The sequence below is a fragment of the Erpetoichthys calabaricus genome, chromosome 14, assembly GCF_900747795.2.
Source record: "Erpetoichthys calabaricus chromosome 14, fErpCal1.3, whole genome shotgun sequence".
Lineage (NCBI taxonomy): Eukaryota > Metazoa > Chordata > Cladistia > Polypteriformes > Polypteridae > Erpetoichthys > Erpetoichthys calabaricus.
The window spans coordinates 27,496,378-27,515,106 of NC_041407.2; the positions used below are offsets into that span (position 1 = coordinate 27,496,378).

At 41.9% G+C, this 18,729-nt stretch overlaps 1 protein-coding gene across 1 annotated transcript; it reads left to right on the forward strand.

Moving 5' to 3' along the window:
* Window positions 1-2,181: 2,181 nt before the first annotated feature.
* Window positions 2,182-18,508, forward strand: LOC127530142 (golgin subfamily A member 6-like protein 2). The gene is made up of 3 exons (XM_051936261.1): window positions 2,182-3,165; window positions 10,285-10,463; window positions 18,203-18,508. The coding sequence occupies exons 1-2, from the start codon at window positions 2,755-2,757 to the stop codon at window positions 10,294-10,296; spliced, it is 423 nt and encodes a 140-aa protein (XP_051792221.1). The 5' UTR covers window positions 2,182-2,754; the 3' UTR covers window positions 10,297-10,463; window positions 18,203-18,508.
* The last annotated feature ends 221 nt before the right edge of the window (window positions 18,509-18,729 follow it).

Below are 18,729 nucleotides of genomic sequence, written 5' to 3' on the forward strand. Positions count from 1 at the left end.
ATATATAACAGTCTGGTTCAAATATGAAGCAATGCCACTTTATTGAGGATATATGGATATGATTGGAAAGCAACAAATGTCTTATAGACCCCAACCACAGGCAGGCAGTGTAGCTAAGGTTTTGGACTTCAAACCCTGGTGTTGGGGCTTGCAAATCCCACTACTGTTACTGTGTGCACACACCAGAAAACATAGCTGGGGGTACTCTGCCCTCCATTAAAGACATCTTTATAAAGCATTGTATCCGCAGAGCCTACAGTTTTGTGGGGGATTGCTCCCACCCCTTCCACGTTCACTTTGTCCCACTTCCTTCTGGCGTAAGGTACCACAGCATCCACACCAGTTCTCCCAGGTTCTGTAACAGCTTCTACCCTGTGGCCGTCTGGACTCTGAACTCTGTGCTGTCCTCAGATCTGCTCCTGGTTGTTTATTTATATGAAGTACATTCCTAACTACTTTTGTTTTTAATTATTAGTTATTAATATAAATTATTGATTTATTACAATCTGTTTCAAATTATTACTATTTTCTCACATACCTATTATTTATTTATAGCATAGTACAGTTCTTTGCCTGTTTTGCACTTGTCCTGTGTTTAGGTATACGTTGCACCGTGTGGACACTAGGGGCGCTGTTGCCCCATAAAACCCAACAGACAGACGTCCAGGACACACATATAAAAGCACTAAGAAGAATTTTTAATTATTTTTCTTAAATACAGTGCTCAAAGCACCACACACGCCACAATCCACCAATAACAATAATCAATAATAATACAACAATAATCCTCCACTCCCAGCAGCTTCGTCACCCAACCTCCCAACTCTGGCTCTCTTTGCTGGGTCTCCAACAGTCCTTAATATATTCCATGACCCGGAGGTGCTTCTCCTCTTCTTCCAGGTCAAACGCCACATCATCTTTCCACAAGCCTCCCGGAAGTACTGTGGGTTTCCGTCCTCGTGACTCTGAAGTACTTCCGGGTTGTAGGAGAAGTAGAAGTCCCCAGGTCCTTTATGAGGTCCCCCTGACGGCACCCACAGCAGCCAACAGGGCTGAGAAAATGGACTCCATGTCCCATGATGCCCTGCGGGAATCTGGGGTACATTTGCCGTCCATGGGAGCTGCCACCTAGCATCCTGGGGGAGGCAGTGTCCTGGAAAGGCTGTCCTTTTCCACTCTTCCCGTTCTGGGACATCCCGGCCAGATTGAGCTGTCGGCCGTCTATCACAACCGCCATCCTGGGGAATGTTATTTCGTGCCTTATGTTGAGCCACACCACCCATGTGATTATGTACACTGTTACTTGATGGATTTTGGGGAGTTAATCATAACACGCCTCACTAGCGTACTTCAAATACCCTGCTCATTATTATGGTCTGGAGCCAGGGCTGGGTCTAACTCTAGTTTTCATTTTGAACTTTGACTTAGTTCTGTCCCTGACTTCTCTTCTAATTTTCCCTTGTGTTTTATTTGTTGGTTATTACAATTGATTTGGTCCTGACCTTTACCTGTCCCTTATTACAAGTCTTGCCTGATGTGACATGTCCTGGTTTTCTTACTCCTCACAATAATAAGGGTGCTAACTCTACAAAGAGACTTTATACACTAAGCTAGGGGAGCTAAAACAGAAAAAAACAAAACATAATTTTCTCTAAGCCAAAACAGTAATGAAAATTGTCAGAACTTCACAGCAAAAAAATCATAAACTAAAAAGACTTAACAAGAATTTTATTTGTAAAAGGTTGGGCTGCGTGCAGCTCTCCCTTTTTACCTAACCCAAGAGTACTTACTGTGCCCAATCACTCCCAAGACAGGGGACTCGCCTCCACATAGCCCCCCCTGCTGGCTCCCACAGAACTTAACAGGGCAGTCCACATCTCTCAAATGTCAGGAGGGATGCTACTCTACAGCGTACAGGGAAAAGGAGTGCTAACACCATCACCCCACTCCATAGTGCCCATCCTCTACACTGGCTCCCCTGCTAGCTAAGCGATGCCAGTCTGGATGGAAATGCTGTCATGCTGACTGAGAGCATCCATTATGTGGGCTTCCTGTCCAGGTAAGGGGTCCACCTTCACTGGGATGCCTGTCCATCTAGTACAATCTACACTTGAAGTTACAGAGACTTGTTCGTGTCTGACGCCTTTTCTTTATATGAGTTAGCTTTATTTGGCACTTAGCTTAGAAAACCTAAATGTATCAGTGTTTACACTTCCTCTTTGGTTAAAGTCTAATAATAAATAAATGACTGTCCGTTCCCTGCAGAAATTTTACAAAGAAGTGTCATGCTGGCACATGGGCACACACCCTCAGAGTGAGCCTGGGTCGTGTGCCTGCTTTCTGGAGATTTGGAAGTGTGTGAATGGCTTAGGCAAACCATTTATAGTTGCAGAGACACTCAACGCAGATGTGAAGCTTAGTAGAACACAAATGCCAGACATGTGTCTGCCTCCATTTGTTGGCCTCTGGTATGAATCTCTGGCAGGTGTCCTCCTCTGGACAAGCGTACCAAAGCCTGGAGGTGCTCATCTGACACATCATTAGCACATTTCTCATTTTATCACTGGTTGCAGGGTCAGGATTTTGGCCAGAGGACAGTGCTGGCTTTGTGTAAATCAGAAGGTTGCTGGTTCAATCCTGGCCTTTAACTTAATCTGATGGTCACAATTCAGAGTGCTACATAAAATATCAAAAGGTTAATTGTTCTGTTTCTCTGCACCTGAAGGAGGCCTGTTAGAAATCCAGAGCAGCGCTATGGAGGCCTGGAAAGAGCTGGTAGACAGGGGCATGCAGCTTCAGAAGAAAAAGAACCAACTACAGAAGCAGGAGGAGAGGCTGAGGCAGGGAGATCTGAACCTAAGGGACCAAGGCCAACGGCAGAGGGAAGATGAACAGCGGACACGGGACCTGGAACAGCACCTGACAAACCTGAACCTGCGCAGGCAGGAGCCCTTCTCCCAGGGATTGAAGGTGATGAAGAAGATTTCAGAAGAGATCAGGCAATGCCTGGAGAATTTCTGGCTGGAGCTGGACAAGAGCCAACAGCAGTGGGAGCTGGAATGCCGCCAGTGGGAAGAGGAGCGCCAGCGCTGGGAGGAGGACTGGCACTTGAAGGAAATGGAATACAACTCTAATCAGAGATGGAAACCAGATGTGGACTTCCAGGTTAGTTGATCCTCTTCTTGTCTATGTCAAGTCCTCCAAAGCTCTGGGCAGACAAGCACTTACTGCTAGAGCCTATCAAACACGTTCCCTGTTCAGAGCCCCTGGGTCATGTCTTCAGATAGTGTGCTCAGTGACATGGGTTTGGTGAAACATGGAGCACATCTATGTAGATACTACATGTTGAGTGTTTTAAGCAACATTATGTGGACACTTTATCTCTATGCTTTAGTACAGAAATGAGGAGAGAGGTTAGGAGCACGCATTGATACACCGCACCCACCACACAACAAACCAACTCAGGATCCCAGATTAGGAGCCGGTGCAGTCATGTGACGGGTGACACCTCAGCAGCACACAAGTTCAGATGGAATGAAGATGTGTGAGTTTTTTTTTATGGTGGCTGGAGTGCCAATTCTGCCACCAACCCCCAGGTTTTTCCCTGCAGGTTGGACGGCCTCCTTGCAGGGCTGGATGCAGATTAACGTCATAGCCAGGACAGAGCAATTGCAGGTTAAGGGTCTTCCTCAAGGGCCCAAAGTCACTTTTGGCATTTACAGGATTCAAAGTGCAGATCCCTACTTCAGAGCCACCACTCCGCCCTACAGAAATAAGGGTCACCTAAAGTGACCTTCAGTTAATTCATATTTTATCAAGTAGTGGAAAGGAACCCACCCTGGATGAGATTCCAGTTCATTAAAGTGTAAAGTTCTGCACTCTACAAAAAATGCCAATGACAGTCTGCTGTTAATTCAAAGAATAAAGACAAGGTAAAAATGGAGTCGCTAAATGAAAGAATTGTCACTATAAGGCACATTAAGGAAGAGTTACAGTGGATTCAGAAAGTATTTAGACCTTTTTACTTTGTGCACACTTTATTGTGTTGTACATTTAATTTTAAATGGAGAAAGTTGCCATTTTTGCCCATCAATCCAGTTTGCAAGTTCATCAATCAGAAACTGAAATTTCTCATTCGCATAATATTTCTGTTGTTTCTGATGTTTCTAGAACTTGATTGCCGTCCACCTGTGGCAAACTGAATTGACTGGCTATCCATTAGAGAGTTCACACACCTCTGCATAGAAGGGTCCACAATCCACACTGCACGGCAGGACAAAAGCCAAGCTAAACCAGTCAGTCTGCCTGAGCGACGTGAATGACAATGCTTCTTTCCAGGAGTGCCCACTGTTGGTCATATGTGGTGGCACTATCAGGATATGTTGTTTGTGACAACTCTAGAGGCCATAGCAGCCACTCAACCCGACACAGACAGACGCAGGAGAGGAGGCACACTTATAAAAGCACAAGCTTTTTGTTTTTATTTCTTCACTTGTTGGCAATGTCTTCCCCATTCCCACAAGCCACAACACAGTCACAAAGCACAAACCTCACAGAAAACACTGCACTTCTTCTTTTCTTCTCTTTTCTTTTTCCTCCACTCCTCCTTGGCAAGCTTTATCGCCCTCCTCCCGACCCTGGCTCCCTGAGTAGTGGCTGCTGGCTCCTTTTATAAGGCACAGGTGTCGCGGAAGAGCTACTCTCCAAGGCTCAGCAGCAGCTGCAGCACCCCCTGGTGGCGCCCCCGGATCCCAACAGGGCTTTATCCAACTCCATCTCCCATTAAACCCTGCAGGAGTCTGAGGCACTGCTGCAACCCAGAGGGGCTGCCATCTAGCATACCGGGGGAAGTACGGTCCTGACCAGACTTGCTCCCACGGTCCTCGCAGAGAAGAGGTGTCCTGGCCGGGCAAGGACCCTGGCTATCCATGACAGTTCTCAACCATTTCAACAGCACAGTAATGCATGACAGATTTGGTTAAAAATAACATTGACTTCAAAAATTCTGAGCTAATCCTCTCAGAGGTGACATACCCTTGTTGAATTTCATAACACTCATTCAAGAGCTGGAAGTATTTAGAGGCCAGTGTTTCAAAATCTTGGTTGAACATTTCAGGGCAGCATTACAGATGATGGCAACTGGCATAGAAAAATGCAACTGGACTCATGGAGCAAATGGCTATGTCTTTACAATATTGGGCAAAGGATTAAATCAAATGTTTAGATACAATACAATACACAGTTTTCAGAAATTCACTTTTATTAGCCATTTAGATTCATTAGGGATGTTATAAAAGATGCAGGAAGCCATCTGTCCAAAATGATTGGAAGTCTTTGTTTTACTTTGACGTTGTTTCAGACCAGCTAGTACAATGTGTGTGTGTGTGTGTGTTTGTAAATTAGAAATCTATAGAATGAATTATATTTATATTTTTCTACTGGATACCACATCCAATAGTCCATTTCCACAGTGTCACAGTGTGAACAGCTAATTCTGATTGGTCAAAATTTTGTGAAAAATTAAAATTGAGAAGACAAGAGGAAAATTCCCACAAAACCTCGTGAAAACAGAATGTGAGTAGTCCTCTTTGTTGGCGCTAGTTGGCCAATCTATTATTGCCACTTCAGAAATGCAGTATAGTAATACAGAACTATTCCAGATTTATTAAAATGCATGGAAAACAAACTAGGAATTGATTAACATAATTAGAATCCAACAATATCTGTCACTATGGCCAGCTGACAACAGAGGAGTTGAACTTGTAAGAAAAAAGTCAAAATCAGAGTCCTGGAGACCTCGGACAACCAGCTGCCTACCCCATCCTGGGCAGTACACAATCCATATTACTAACCGAGAATGCTAAACCGGATGGACGCATGGACATCCGGCCATGGGCCGTAGCCGCAAAAAGACGTACTGCGCAGGTGCCCCAAGAAATGAGGGGCCGCGAGAGGCGGATGAGGGGCCGCGAGAGGCGGACAAGACCACTGAAAAAAGGAGTGAGCACAGAAAAAAGGAGTCAAAGAAATGAGGCGCCGCGAGCACAGAAAAAAGGAAAAGGCACAGAAAAAAGTAGTCAAACGCAGGCGCTGCACGAAACCCATTGCACACGAAACTAGCACACAAAAAAAAAGAAGATGCTCGCGCACAACAGCAAGGCACCCCCCCCCCCCCCCTACAGGCACCGGACGGGACACACACCAAGAGGGGGATTCAACAAGCCCCTGGAACACAAAAAAAAAGAACACAAAACCACCCCACACACCCTACAAGCAACGGACGGGACACACACAAAGAGGGGGATTCAACAAGCCCCTGGAACACAAAAAGAAAGAAGACGCTCGCGCAACAACAATCCTCACCCCCCCCCCCCACACATCAATAAGAAGTGACACCCAAAGCCACATTTCTAAAGGAAACGTCCATATTAAACATACGTCATCTCAACACCTTCACACTAGGCAGCATAGGTGTCAGCATAGGTGGATCTCCTTACAATAAAGCACTATTAACCGTTCAACTGCAGAAAAGGCTACATATTAACAGTGAGTGCGATCCTCCTTATTACTTATCCATATTTCGCATGCTGAGGAACAAACAAGTCATGAATATACGGTCACGGGTACAAAACGATTCGGATCGGATAACGGGACCAAACACACGAACACGAATGAAACAACAAAATACACGGCGGCGCATACAACGCGCTTCGGAAACTCCGGGAGAAAAAATGTCTCGGATCAAAAAACGCAAAGCTCAAGTAACCCCGTTACAGAGACGTGCCCAAATGGACAGACACAATGAACGTAGACGCATACAGCGCGCGTCTCAAAGTGCTGCATCGAAACAAGCACGATTTCAAACCGAAAGAGCTCGCGTCTCAGACATACAAAAAAGGGAGCGAAGAGACAGAATAAATGAACGCAGACGTGTACAACGCGCATATGAACTGCCAGAAAACAAGCAAGCAGGACTCCAAAAGCAGAAAGCTCAACTGACTGACATACAAAAACGGACAAGGCTCGATACAAACAATGCACGACGTAGACTGAAACGGACTTTTCGCAAAGCGGAGGCGAATCAATTAAAACTCCAAAATAGCGCGTCACAAATAATGGACATGCAACAACGCGGCACTCAAACGCCACAAGCAAAACTTGCCCGTCGCGGACATCAACGCCAGACACCTGCTAAACGCTTACGCCAGTTGGCTGACAACGCCTTCAATAATGAGTCCACTATTGAGGAAAATTCATTGGGATTAATGAATGTCATTTGCAATCATTGTCATTCACTTAACTTCCCAGAAGAAACAACTGGCAATACAAATAATGAATTTACACGTTGTTGTCAAAAGGGGCAGATTAGACTGCCTCCTTTACATTCATATCCTGAATATCTACAGAAGCTTCTAACTAACGATGTGCCTGAAAGTAAAAACTTTATGAACTGCATTAGATCCTACAATAGTTCATTTGCTTTTGCATCTACCGGAGTACATATCAGGCCACCAAAAGGCAATGGCCCATACTGCTTTCGCATATGTGGTTAACACAACGCACTATATTATGTCCAAAAAATATTAATGTTAATCACATTAATAACCAGGTCATTTCATTACTTCCTGGAGAGACACGGCTCTTTCTAAGCTCTGACAAAGTTGACTCTGATGACGACAATGAACATCTGAATTTCCCCTTAGAATATTTGAACACTATTAACCCGGACGGATGACCACAACACCCTTAAAAACGGAACAATAATCATGCTATTAAGAAACCTTAACACTAAACAGGGTTTATGCAATGGCACACGGTTAGTCGTCAACACCATGACACACAATGTTATTCAAGCAACAGTTCTTACAGGATCACATACTAACAATACTGTTCTCATTCCTAGAATTGACCTTACGAGTTCTGACCTAGAATTACCTTTTACATTGAAACGCCGACAGTTCCCCATTAAACCTGCATTTGCCATGACCATCAACAAATCACAAGGACAAACCATGGACAAGATTGGCATCTACCTCTCTGAACCCGTTTTTGGACATGGACAACTTTATGTTGCCTTCTCACGTGTTCGACGTTCATCTGACGTTAAAGTTAAAGTTATAAATGATCCATGCCAAGGAAGACTCATTCAAGGACAAGACACCATCTTTACTACTAATGTTGTATACAAAGAAATATTCCAATAAAACATTACTCTATGCCAAACACTCTATTTTTTATTTCTATAAGCATCATCCAAAACTGCACACTATTCAATATCTAATTCATACATCTCACTCTTTGTCATGCCCCAACTCCAGGGGTTGGCGAGCGAAGCGAGCAGGGGGCGGAGCCCCCTAGTACTGTTATACTTGGGTTACAGAATCTATGGAAATACATTTTAGCTTAGAAGCCATACGATTTTTAAAATTATTTTTACCATTTTTTTCCAACTCCATGTTCCTGTATACCATCATTTTGAGCAATAGTTGCCACAACAGTTTCTATGCAGTGTCTCTCCGAGGTAGATGGTGATAATGGATAAAAGGTCGGCACTATGTACTTTCTGATCATCTGAGTTTATGAATAAGGAAAAAAAGAAATGTCTGTGTGGGTGGCATTTACCGTTTAGAAATTACTTTTAGTATTCAGACCTTTAATTCCGCAGTCTATTATTATTTTTGGTTTAGCATTTATGACTGATGAAAGGTACAACAGACCCTTGGGTAATGATTTATTTGGCTTTGGTTTTGATGTTTTTTCAACTGTTCACGTCCATTTCTTGAAAGTTTGCCTTTTTTCACAGCAAACATAATAATGCAACTACATAATTATAATTTGGGCTCCAGCTAGTACCTCCTGGTGTCCTTTCACCCCTCATTTTCACAAACCACTTGAAAGACTGGATGTAACAGTAAATTGGCAGGCTACCTGTTTTATTTATAAGAAACAGGATGATCCTTTATGTCTCTATCCTTGCCTTGTGACCCCTAGAAAGCAGGTGGTGTTTTCACTTGAGTCTTCATTTCTCTCTTAACAGGAGTGCTAGGTATCCCTACCATTTTTTGTGTCACCTACCCTGTAGTGGTCTGGACTTTCTGTATCTGACTTGCTACTTACTCTTTGTTTGTGGACCGTCTACAGACTGAGCAAAAGGCCTTCAGCGTTCAATTGCCTGCCCTCCTGTCTGCAAGACAGAGCATTGACTACTGGTGTTAATATGCGGATCTCACAATGGCACCCCACTTCACTTATAATGGCCCCAATTAAACCTCTTTCCATTTATCTATTAGTCACATTTTGGGCTGTCACATCTTTCACTCTCAATGAACACAGATAGACCAAACCAGGAATGAGTGCACATGTTATTTATCATTAACTTACTTAAAAACAATCAAGCAAGGTAGCAGGTACAACATTTATTCATGCATTATAAGTCTGAACCATACATTTCCTTATTTCCTAAAATTTGCCTAAAGCTGAAGCAAAACAATTGCATATGGGTGTGGCATGTACTCCAAATACACCCTGGATGGATAGCAGAGCTTCTTGTAAAAAGCCCAATGTGTTTAGTGCTCAAGTGGAGGGTCTTCTTGCATTATGCATTGAGCTGGTCAGTACTTCTGGTCAGGACCTCTGGATGCAATGGCTGGGATGAAACCTGGATTGTTGGCTAGACCTGGTATTTATGTCTTTCTCACGCTTCCCTGCAGCATTTTTGGGGCAAAGGTGTGTGGAATATTAGGTGCTGACACCCTTATTATTGTGGCCTCTGGCCTCTTGACCAGTCCCATCCTGGTCCTACCTTTCTTCTCAGTTCTTCAGTTAGTTATACATGACAACAGTCTCATGCTTTTACAGCCTTGGTCCATGCTGACCCCAACCCGGTTCTAACAAAAATGTGTCAAACCAAGCAGCTCAGCAAACCCGATAACAGATTGATTGACAGAGAGTTTAATTAACCTGAACTTTCCTATGTTGTTCTAGTACATTCTTTTAGCACTTTCTAATCAACAAATGCATAAGATACAGGAAACACACAGCACATAATTATTTGCAGTCCATCATTGTTTATCCTCTTATCACTGATTTTTCTCATCTCCTTGTTCTCCTTTTTATTAAAAGGGTCTCTAACTGATGTTTCTGTAGACCACCTACTCGGTAGGGGAGAAATGACATCTGTTTCTGTAGTCATGCCTAAATCTCTCCAGGTTACCCACCACAGGTGTACCTGTGCTACTCACAAGGGTCCAAACTGAATGTGTCCTGACATGTTTTCCTCTGCAGATTTCCAAATAAAAGATGAAGATGATGAACAAGAAGAAAGCAGCACCTGACCGAACTTTGTGGGAAGCCAACACACCTCAATGTCAGTCTGGAGTTTTTCTGTAACATCTTCAGATTCTTTTTATTTTTCCCCACTGCACAGAAGAAAGGAGAAGATGAGAATTTTAATTCAGACAAAGGTACCCTCAATGCCAAACCTCCACCTCTCTCTTGCTCACTTAGAACAAATGGTGGCTGCAATTAATCAGTGTAATGAAAGTAATGTGTGACTGGAGTTATTAGACTTCCAAATGCCTTCAGCACCTTTGTAAATTGCATGTGGCATGGCATGTGACTTTGCTCAGCCTGTTTGCATTATGAAGCTCCTCTGAGCTGTGGTTTATTAGGCTTTTCCCTCCATTTCCACCTTCTTGTTAGAAACACATATGTGGTCGCATATCCAGCATAATTGGCTCTACACTTGGAATTGTTCTGAGAAGAACAACACAACAATCACTTTTTACGCCAAAGCAATGTGACTAATGGAAGGGCGCTGCTAGGATTTTGCATGCAGTCTATAAAAAGATTTCTATGACCGCACCAAACATCTGCCTTTGCAGTATACAAGAAACCCAAGCAATCCAAGTAGTGTCATCTGATTTTGTACTCCATGTGTTTCTTTTATGAGAATACCAACACTCAGGCTTGTGTGATGTGAATTAATTTGCATTTATTGAGCACAAGATATTCACAGAAATACTTTGGTACAAAGATCCATCTGGGAACTATACCGAAGAACCTGACAACCCCAAAGAATCGGTCTGAAGTGTTTCTGGATGGTGATTACAATCAATGCCAGAACACAGGAACAGAAATTAATAGATCCAGTAGATGATTATCCACATATTGTGGCCAAAGAGAAGTAAAAGGCCAGTCCAGATATTGAATTAAATGAGAAAGGAACAGGACATAAAATGCTAAGACATAAGAGTGATCAAAAACATTGAACTCAAAACAAACTAAATTAAAACATTAGACAAAAATTGTTGTTCAAAAAGACAAGAGACAGGTCCTAACAATAGCTAAGATTCTCCCTTTGCCTAAGTAGAACTACGTAGTGGTTCTTCATCTAAGCCTTAGATTCACAGCAATATGCACAGCCGTATGTTATAGTTTGGGCTCATTTCAATTTTGTTTCTGACTATTCTGAAGATTTTCCAAGCCTTTTAGTTAGTATTACACTTGTTTGGAGTCAATGACTCAGTTTCTGATACACATTTGCAACACCCCTTCCCTCCTTAGCGCCTTATTACTGAGGCCTGTGCTTAACCTGAGAAAGGGTCTTGGGTTTCTTCTCCTGCCTTTAGCCGATGTGTATCTAAATTGATCCTCCTGTCACTGTTTTTCTTAGGTAATAACTTTGTAAAGCTTTCACATTTATCTACAGTTATTACAGTTCAATCCAAACCTGCACATACTGATAAGCTGCTAATAACAAGAGAGAGCATACGAATTAACTTAAATTAGAACATTTACTGAATAAAATAAAATACATTTTATTTATTTTTAACATGTTATTGAATTTATTTAAAATCAAAAAATACATGCAAGTCAACTTTTACAAAACCAGGTTGGAATCAAATCAACCCCCAACTTTTAAAACATGTAGGGGGCTTCACCCCCTGCTCGCTTCGCTCACCAACCCCCTGGCCTGCGCTACGCACAAGCCACTTCGCGTCTCTGCCGCTCGCATATGTGGATTTCACTTTCACTAAACAACAGATCTTTTAATTCTCACGGATACGCCTCTTTATTGGGAAGAAACACTACTTTTCCCTGATGGCAACACAAACTAGACAATCTACAAGTCTCCGACTTAAAATTTAAATCCGAACAATATATTCGATCTCTCTTTGCTGTTCCGTTATTTCACGAAGTAATAATTTAGTAAATGTAGCCATATCTAAAAATCTCTTTTCAGTTCCAGTTTCTAACTTTTCCTTTTTTCCTACTGGTGGGTAAAATGATCCTCCTGAAAGAAATTATACTGTTTCTTCAACAGAACACAATTATTTGATGGCAATCCTATTCATCTGCTCAAATCCAAATGAAAATTTTTTCTAGATTTGCAGGTGTAGAGAAACATTTCTTATCAAACACAAACCAATCATTCAATTCTTCGTCTGGAAACTGATTGTCTGTATGGTCACGTCTGATGGCTCAAATTGATTATTGACTTTATTTTAACTGGATACTGAAATGGAGAGAGCAGGTTATGTGTTTATTCATGGAAATGTCTCCCAGATAATGTGTTATGTTTTTGGCAAACTGAAAAGCTTCAACAGTCAAAAGCATCCTTATTTGCAGAATTTTGCATACGTCTGCCAGTTCAGCGAAAGCGTCATTAAGTATTGAGCTAGTAACATATCGTGTTCAGTATTTTGTAATTTACCCAAGCAGTATTTCTGAGTAAGTAATTTTGACTTTGCCAACAACCATATATTTTCACACATTTGGCAACATGACCATGAATATCCCAGACCGCCAACATAGAGAAATTTATTTCCACAACCAGCAAAACATTACCCATTAAAAATTTTACCTTGCCAGGTGTTGCTCGTTTTTGCTGCATACGTTCTTTTCTGTCTTCATGTTCTTGCTTAGGTTCAGTTAACCTTTTTTTTTCAACAAATCGTTGAATTTATTTTTAAGCTTTGTGACTGATTTGGAAGAAATAAATATTACTATTAACAAATGTAAAAGAGGGACAAGAGGCAGAAAAAGGTTTGGGGTAGCATAAGGTTCAATTTTGTGTTACTAATTTGTTGAATATAATATAATAATAATAATAATTCTTCACATTTATATAGCGCTTTTCTTATGACTCAAAACACGTCAGTGAGTGGGGAGCCACTTCAACCACCACTAATGTGTAGCATCCATCAGAATGATGTGACGGGAGCCATTTTGTTCCAGTATCCTCACCACACATTAGCTGTTAGGTGGTGAAATAGTAAGAGAGATACACAGGGGGTGATTAGGGGGCTAGAATGAGCAGGTTATGGTGGGCAATTTAGCAAGGGCATTAGGATACACCCTACACTTTACAAAGGATACCCAGGAATCTTTAATGACCACAGAGAGTCCGGATCTCGTTTTTTTGTCTCATCCAAAGGACAGAGTCATTTTTACAGCACATTGTCCCTGTCACCGCATTGGGGCATTTGGATCCACATTCAGACCACAGGGTAAGCGCCCCCTGCTGGCCTCACCAACACCTCTTCCAGCAGCAACCCAAGCATTTCCTAGATGGTCTCTCATGTAAGTACTAGCTGTGCCTGAACATGCTTAGCTTTAGGTGGATGACCTGTTCTGAAGCACATGTGGTATGGCTGCTGTATTATTAGGTTTATATATCTCTCTATTATAAAAAAAAATCCTGGGAGAGAATGACTAGGGTGACGAGACGTGATCTTCACGTGAAGATCACGGAAGACACTTAAAAAACCCGCGAGACGAAAGAGATTGGCCACAGAGCGTCTCGTGGGGACCTTAAACATGAGACTTTGTGCCAAGAGATTGATGCAGGACTGTCTCGCGGGGACGTAGAACATGAGATTCTTGCAAGACACGCCCTACTTACAACCAATATCAAATAAGACCACGGGCAGCAAAACACTCAGTCATGTAAAGGCTTTGAGCACACACAGAATCAGGGCTCTCAGCGCATATAAAGCATATAAGGACAATACGTTATAGATGAAACGTTGACAACTAAGCGAAGAAGCATGGAGAAAAGAGACTCAAAAGCGTTGGAGAGAAAAAAATGCAAAAAAGAAAAAGAATAATTGAGGTGCAAATTCAGAAAATAAGGAAAGTAATAATCAGTCCGGAACAAGTGGAATTGAAAAAAAAAGCACATCCAATCAGGCTCAGAATTAAAAGACAAAGTATAACTTCATAAAGATGTTCAAAAATGTTGGCATTTTACACGTGCAGAGCAGGTTAGAGATTATGAAAGCAGTGGAATTCGAAAGGCTCAAAAAAAACGTTACCGCAATACAAAAGCAGAGAAAGATAAAGAATATGAAAGCAGGAAAATTCGAAAGTATTGTAGTGTCCCTTCCAGGTTGAAGCCTCTTTTTTTGGAGTGACTGTTAGGTTCGATTGAGGGAGGGTGGAGTACAGCATGGAAGACTGACAGCGGGGTATTGATTGATGCGGTAAGGGGGGAGTAGAAATAAACAAAAGGCAAATAGAGATCAAATATATGGACACAGGTGATATGTCTGAAGTGCGTAAATAGTGTAAGGCTTTGAAGTTTAATTCAGAGAATTTAAAAAACGGGGTTTACCTCACATGCATTTATTGGTTACTTTGCAAAAAAAATTATTAACTGCTGATGATGATGTAGATCGTTTTGTCTGTGCTGAAATTCCAAACAGAGAAACCTATCCTGAATTATGGTACAAAGTCATTAAACACGTCTCACTGACCTCATTTAAAAGATTCAGCATGTTGAGACTCTAAAGATTCCAAATATTGTTTTTAAAGAAGTTCTGAAATAAAAGTGAAACTAATGAAATAGCAACAATTCAAAGGAAAAAAAAATCTTCAAAGTGTGTATCTGGAAAACCAAACATGGGGGTTGGCGAGCAAAGCGAGCAAGGGGTGAAGCCCCCTAGTTATCCTTAAAACAATTTAACATTTCATACATTCTAATATAAAATTGTTGTTAACTGTATTGTAACTGTATGTATGATGAATGAGAGAATTGTTGGTGACAGAGTTCTCATTTGCTGGTATTGATTTACCTCAAACTCGAAAGAATCATAAGCAAAGTGAACGTGAATCACTAATCAGATGAGCGTGCTTTAAACATCTGCAAAGTAAACAACACTGACAACATAATAATAATAATAATAATAAAAATAAATTTTATTTACAGTATATTGCACTTTATATTTTAGCAATCTCAAAGTGCTACAGAGTAAAAATAAAAATAATAAAACAAGAAAATCTATTTATACTTTAACAAAATATCTTTCTAAAAAGATGAGTTTTTAGATTCCGTTTAAAAACATCAGTCGACTGTGGGGCTCCCAGGTAGTCAGGGAGGGCGTTCCACAGTCTCGGCGCCACAGATGAAAAAGCCGTATCATCCATACTGCGAAGCTTGGTTCTAGAAACTTGGAGAGTGTTAGTGTGTACAGAGCGAAGGGTGCGTGAGGAGGTATGAGGGGTAAGGAGTTCCTGTAAGTAAAGGGGGGCATGTCCATAAATGCACTGATGGGTGAGGAGAACGACCTTGTACTCAATTCTGAGTGGGACAGAGAGCCAGTAAAGGGTTTTCAGGATTGGGGGTGATATGGTCATGCTTTCGCACCCTTATCAGGATCCTGGCAGCGCTATTCTGAATATACTGGAGTCTCTGAATACTCTTGCCAGGAATCCCGATGAGGAGCGCATTACAGTAATCCAGCCTGGAGGAGACAAAGGCATGGACGAGCTTCTCTGCATCTGCCAGGTTGAGAGTTGGGTGGAGTTTAGCGATGTTCTTGAGGTGGTAGAAAGAAGACTTACGGAGGTGTTTGATGTGGGTGTCAAAGGTGAGTTGAGGGTCCATTTTAACACCCACATTGGTGGCAGATATGGAAAGGGGGATGTTTTGGCCAGCGAAAGTGATACTGGTGATGGTAGAAGAGCGGAGATGGTGTGATGTGCCAACTAGCATGGCTTCTGTTTTGGATCTGTTTAGCTGAAGAAAACTGAGCCTCATAATAATAATAACATAATGCACACACTACAGAAATCTTCAATCAATTGTACAACTCACTGACAAAAGTTGTTTAAAAGTAATGAATCGTTTGCGAATCACCTGTCACTGTCATGCACTGCACACGCTCATGATCTGGTTTTCTTGGATTACAAATCGAGATCAGCCTGATGTGGGAGCGTTTGATCCAGATAGGAGTGTAGTTTGCACTCTCATTATCTGGATTAATGTGGTCCTGCTCTTAAGGTACAAATCTAGACCAGCTTGATGTAGTACGATTTAATGTGTCTTAGGTCAATGACTTCAGAACTGCTCTTAATAAATTATGTTAGAAAATACTCTTCAAATTCTTAGGAGGTTTAGTGATGGTGTTTCTCGTGACTGACCATTGCATTAATGAGAGCTAACTGGTTCAGAAAAAGCATTGTTTGAGAATTAACATGTATGCCTTATTCAGACAGTGTTTTTAAAATGGCCCTTTAGCTTGCAGAGAGCTGGGTTCAGAGACCTGAAGAGGAGCAGCCACAGGCAGGAGTGCCTGCTATGTGACGTGCGTCCTCCTGTTTTACTGTATATACTCTCACTGGCCACTTTATTAGGTTCACCTGTTCAACTGCTTGTTAACCCAAATATCTAATCAGCCAATCACGTGGCAGCAACTCAATGCATTGTGGCACGTTGACATTCTCAAGACGATATGCTGAGGTTCAAACCGAGCATTACAATGGGGAAGAAAGGTGATTTAAGTGACTTTGAATGTATCATGCTGATCTACTGGGATTTTCATCACAACCATTTCTAGGGTTTACAGAGAATGGTCCAAGAAAGGGAAAATGTCCAGTGAGTGACAGTTCTCTGTGCAAAAATGCCTTGCTGATGCCAGAGGTCAGAAGAGAATGGCCAGAATAGTTTGAGCTTTTTAGAAAGGTAACAGTAACTCAATTGACCACTCGATACAACTGAGGTGTGCAGAAGAGCATCTCTGAACACACAACACGTCGAACCTTGAAGAAGATGGACTACAGCAGCAGGAGACCACACTGATGCAACTCCTGTCTGCTAAGAACGGGCAACTAAGGCTGCAATTTGCACAGGCTCACCAAAACTGGACAATAGAAAATTGGAAAAACTTTCCCTGGTCTGATGAGTCTCTATTTCTGCTGAGAAATTTGGATGTTAAGGTCAGAATTTGGCATCAACACCTAAAAGCATGAATCCATCCTGCCTTGTATCAGCGGTTCAAGCTGGTGGTGGTGTAATGGTGTGGGGGTTATTTTCTTGACACACTTTGGTCCCCTTAGTGCCACCTGAGTATCGTTTAAATGCCACAGCCTACCTGAGTATTGTTGCTGACCACGTCCGTCCCTTTATGACCGCAGTGTACTCATTTTCTGATGGCTCCTTCCAGCAGGATAACATGTCACAAAGTTCAAATCATCTCAAACTGGTTTCTTGAACATGACAATGAGTTCACTGCGCTCAAATGGCCTCCACAGTCACCAGATCTCAATTCTATAGGGCACCTTTGGGATGTGGTGGAACAGGAGATTCACATCATGAAAGCGCAGCAGCTGTGTGATGCTATCATGACAATATGGATCACAAACCCTGAGGAATGTTTCCAGCACCTTCTTAAATCTATGCCATGAAGAATTACAGCAGTTCTGAAGACAAGAGGGAGTCCATCTCGGTACTAATAAGGTGTACCTAATAAAGTGGCCGGTGAGTATATATGTGAACACTCAGTTGCAGCAAGTTGTCTTCATTTGAGTTTTGCAACTAATGCTCAGGTTTTGCCCAAATCAGTGGTTTGAATTACTTGTGTATTTCTCAGTGCAGAGAACACGTGGGAGCAGCCAGAGTACTTATCGGTCAGTTTCTGGAGTGAATGCCGTTTATCTGATCTGAGGTTAACCTGCTATTAGTAAATCAATAGTGGGGGCTGAATCAGAAAATGCAGCACTATAGCCAATGGACCAGACATCTAAGTCACACAGTTGTTTGCAGACATGTTGGTGTCTGTTGTAACTGGGTCATGCCAGTGTGATTTTTATCACACTCATGGGAAAGTGCATCTCTTCTAGGGTCCAAATGGAAGGCAACACTTGGGAAGGTATTGAGAGCCACTCAGGCATCTTAACAGTTTTCTGTTTTTGCCAACAGCCGGGAGGATTTCGACCACTGAGAAGAATCATCAAGAACCCTACATCTAGTCCTGTCTCTTGTGCTATTTAAAACCTACACCGGAGAGCCACAATGTCAGCCGTCACCAGTAAGTGAAGAAGACACAAAGTTGAGAGCAACGTTTTTGTACCTGCCATTAAATGGGGTTGCCCAGTCAACTCAACTCTCGCTGCAGTTTTTGTCTTTCAGAAATCCCATAATATATTTTGTTAGTAAGAATTTCATTGTACTTTGTGCAGGTACAAGTGACAATAAATTTGAACTTGAATAACCAACTGTGTGAAAGCCATCAAACCAATAAAATATGTAAAATAAGCAATTTGTATTTATTGTAAAATATGCAGTGTATGGAAAATATGACAAATGCACGTCCCAGCATGCATGAGAGGCCATAGTATTATGGGGATGTTAGCTGAGAGAAAGAGATGCACGTGTAGTCATCATTTCCGCATAGAGTAATAGTCATTTGTCATAACTAAGAGAATCAATAAGAAAGTGTGCATCAT